This window comes from Aplysia californica, unplaced genomic scaffold (genome assembly GCF_000002075.1).
Source record: "Aplysia californica isolate F4 #8 unplaced genomic scaffold, AplCal3.0 scaffold00860, whole genome shotgun sequence".
Lineage (NCBI taxonomy): Eukaryota > Metazoa > Mollusca > Gastropoda > Aplysiida > Aplysiidae > Aplysia > Aplysia californica.
The window spans coordinates 173,993-175,366 of NW_004798130.1; the positions used below are offsets into that span (position 1 = coordinate 173,993).

Below are 1,374 nucleotides of genomic sequence, written 5' to 3' on the forward strand. Positions count from 1 at the left end.
AGTGGTAGAAGAAGAAGAAGAAGAAGAAGAAGAAGAAGAAGAAGAAGAAGAAGAAGAAGAAGAAGAAGAAGAAGAAGAAGAAGAAGAAGAAGAAGAAAAACAAAAAGAACAAGAAGAACAACAAGAGGATGAGATTGTGGGTTCGAGGATTCGAGCTTCAGCTTGGTCTGACAAGGTGTCCTTGGGAAAGGCACTTTACACGAATTTCCCATTTGGCATTGTCACTTCGGAGATGGACGTTTCGCTCAGAGGTCCCACCTCTTAAATAACCCAATAGTGTCGGTAGTGGGGTTAAACCTACACCATCCTACCTTGAAACTATCATTAATTTTAAAAAAACGTAGTATTCATCGTAACAACAATACGTAATAATTGTAACCTTACCTCCACTTTCTCTCTTGTCCTACCCCCCGGTGCTACTGACTGAAATGTCTTTAGGTCATTCCCAAAGGGGGGACATTAACTGCGCTCTTAAGCACAGTAAAATTGTAATCGTAAATGGGCTGATTCATCAATGTCATGCTCATAACTGTGCCTGACCTGCAACAGGGAACTGCTGTTTCTTCTTTCCTCATCCATACTATCGTCATTTTCTTCTACTTCTTCTGAATGTTTGTCACACTCTTGTGACCTGCTATTTCTGGGTGCCTTTATAGTCGAAGCAGACTTTGTGCTGTTGAAGCTAGAGAGGTCAGCAGAGTAAGCCTGATTCCCTGTAAGGGATTTTCTGTTGACATCCACCCATTGGCGCTCCTATGACCTTAAGCAGTTTGTGAGCGCCGTAAAACCTCTACTAAAACATAAAACATCTCTTGTCCCCTCAGTTGTCACTGGCTGACCTGGCCGTCTTTGACCTAATTACGGGCATGCTGGACGACAAGGTCTGCTCCTTGGACAAGTTCCCCCTGGTCAAGGCTCTCGTCGCCAAAGTTGGCGCCATAGAAAACATCAAAACCTGGATCGAGACCCGCCCTGTGACGTAATCATTTGACCAGAACTCATCTAGACTCTTGACTTTGACCAACGATTTGCAACCCCTGTCCATCGACGTCAAAACATTCCTCATGACCATATAGTGGTAGCCGTAAACGAATAAATAAATTACGTGTTGTGAATATTCCCAAACTGTTTCAGTTGTTTTTTTGTGTGTTTTTTGTTTGTGTTTTTTTGTTGTTGTTATTAGCGGGAGATCACTTGGGCAGTTCACAAGTAAAATAATTAGGAAGTGACAGATTACTGCAGTTCCTGTGACATTTGAATCGGCATAAAGGCCTTGAACATCTTTTTCTCATTTGTAAAAATGGAGGCAAACGAGGCCTTGAGAAACGTATTGGGAAAACCTGAACAGATGGGGATGGGGTATCTTTGGGCCAC

The 1,374-nt window shown here is 42.7% G+C and overlaps 1 protein-coding gene across 1 annotated transcript in view; it reads left to right on the forward strand.

Moving 5' to 3' along the window:
- LOC101864486 (glutathione S-transferase 1) overlaps positions 1–1,125 on the forward strand; it is a gene marked incomplete in the record, with an annotated part of 6,375 nt that extends 5,250 nt beyond the window's left edge. The window contains 1 exon segment of the mRNA XM_013089026.2: positions 825–1,125. Within this exon segment, the coding sequence (XP_012944480.1) occupies positions 825–983 (159 nt within the window).
- Between the last annotated feature and the right edge of the window lie 249 nt (positions 1,126–1,374).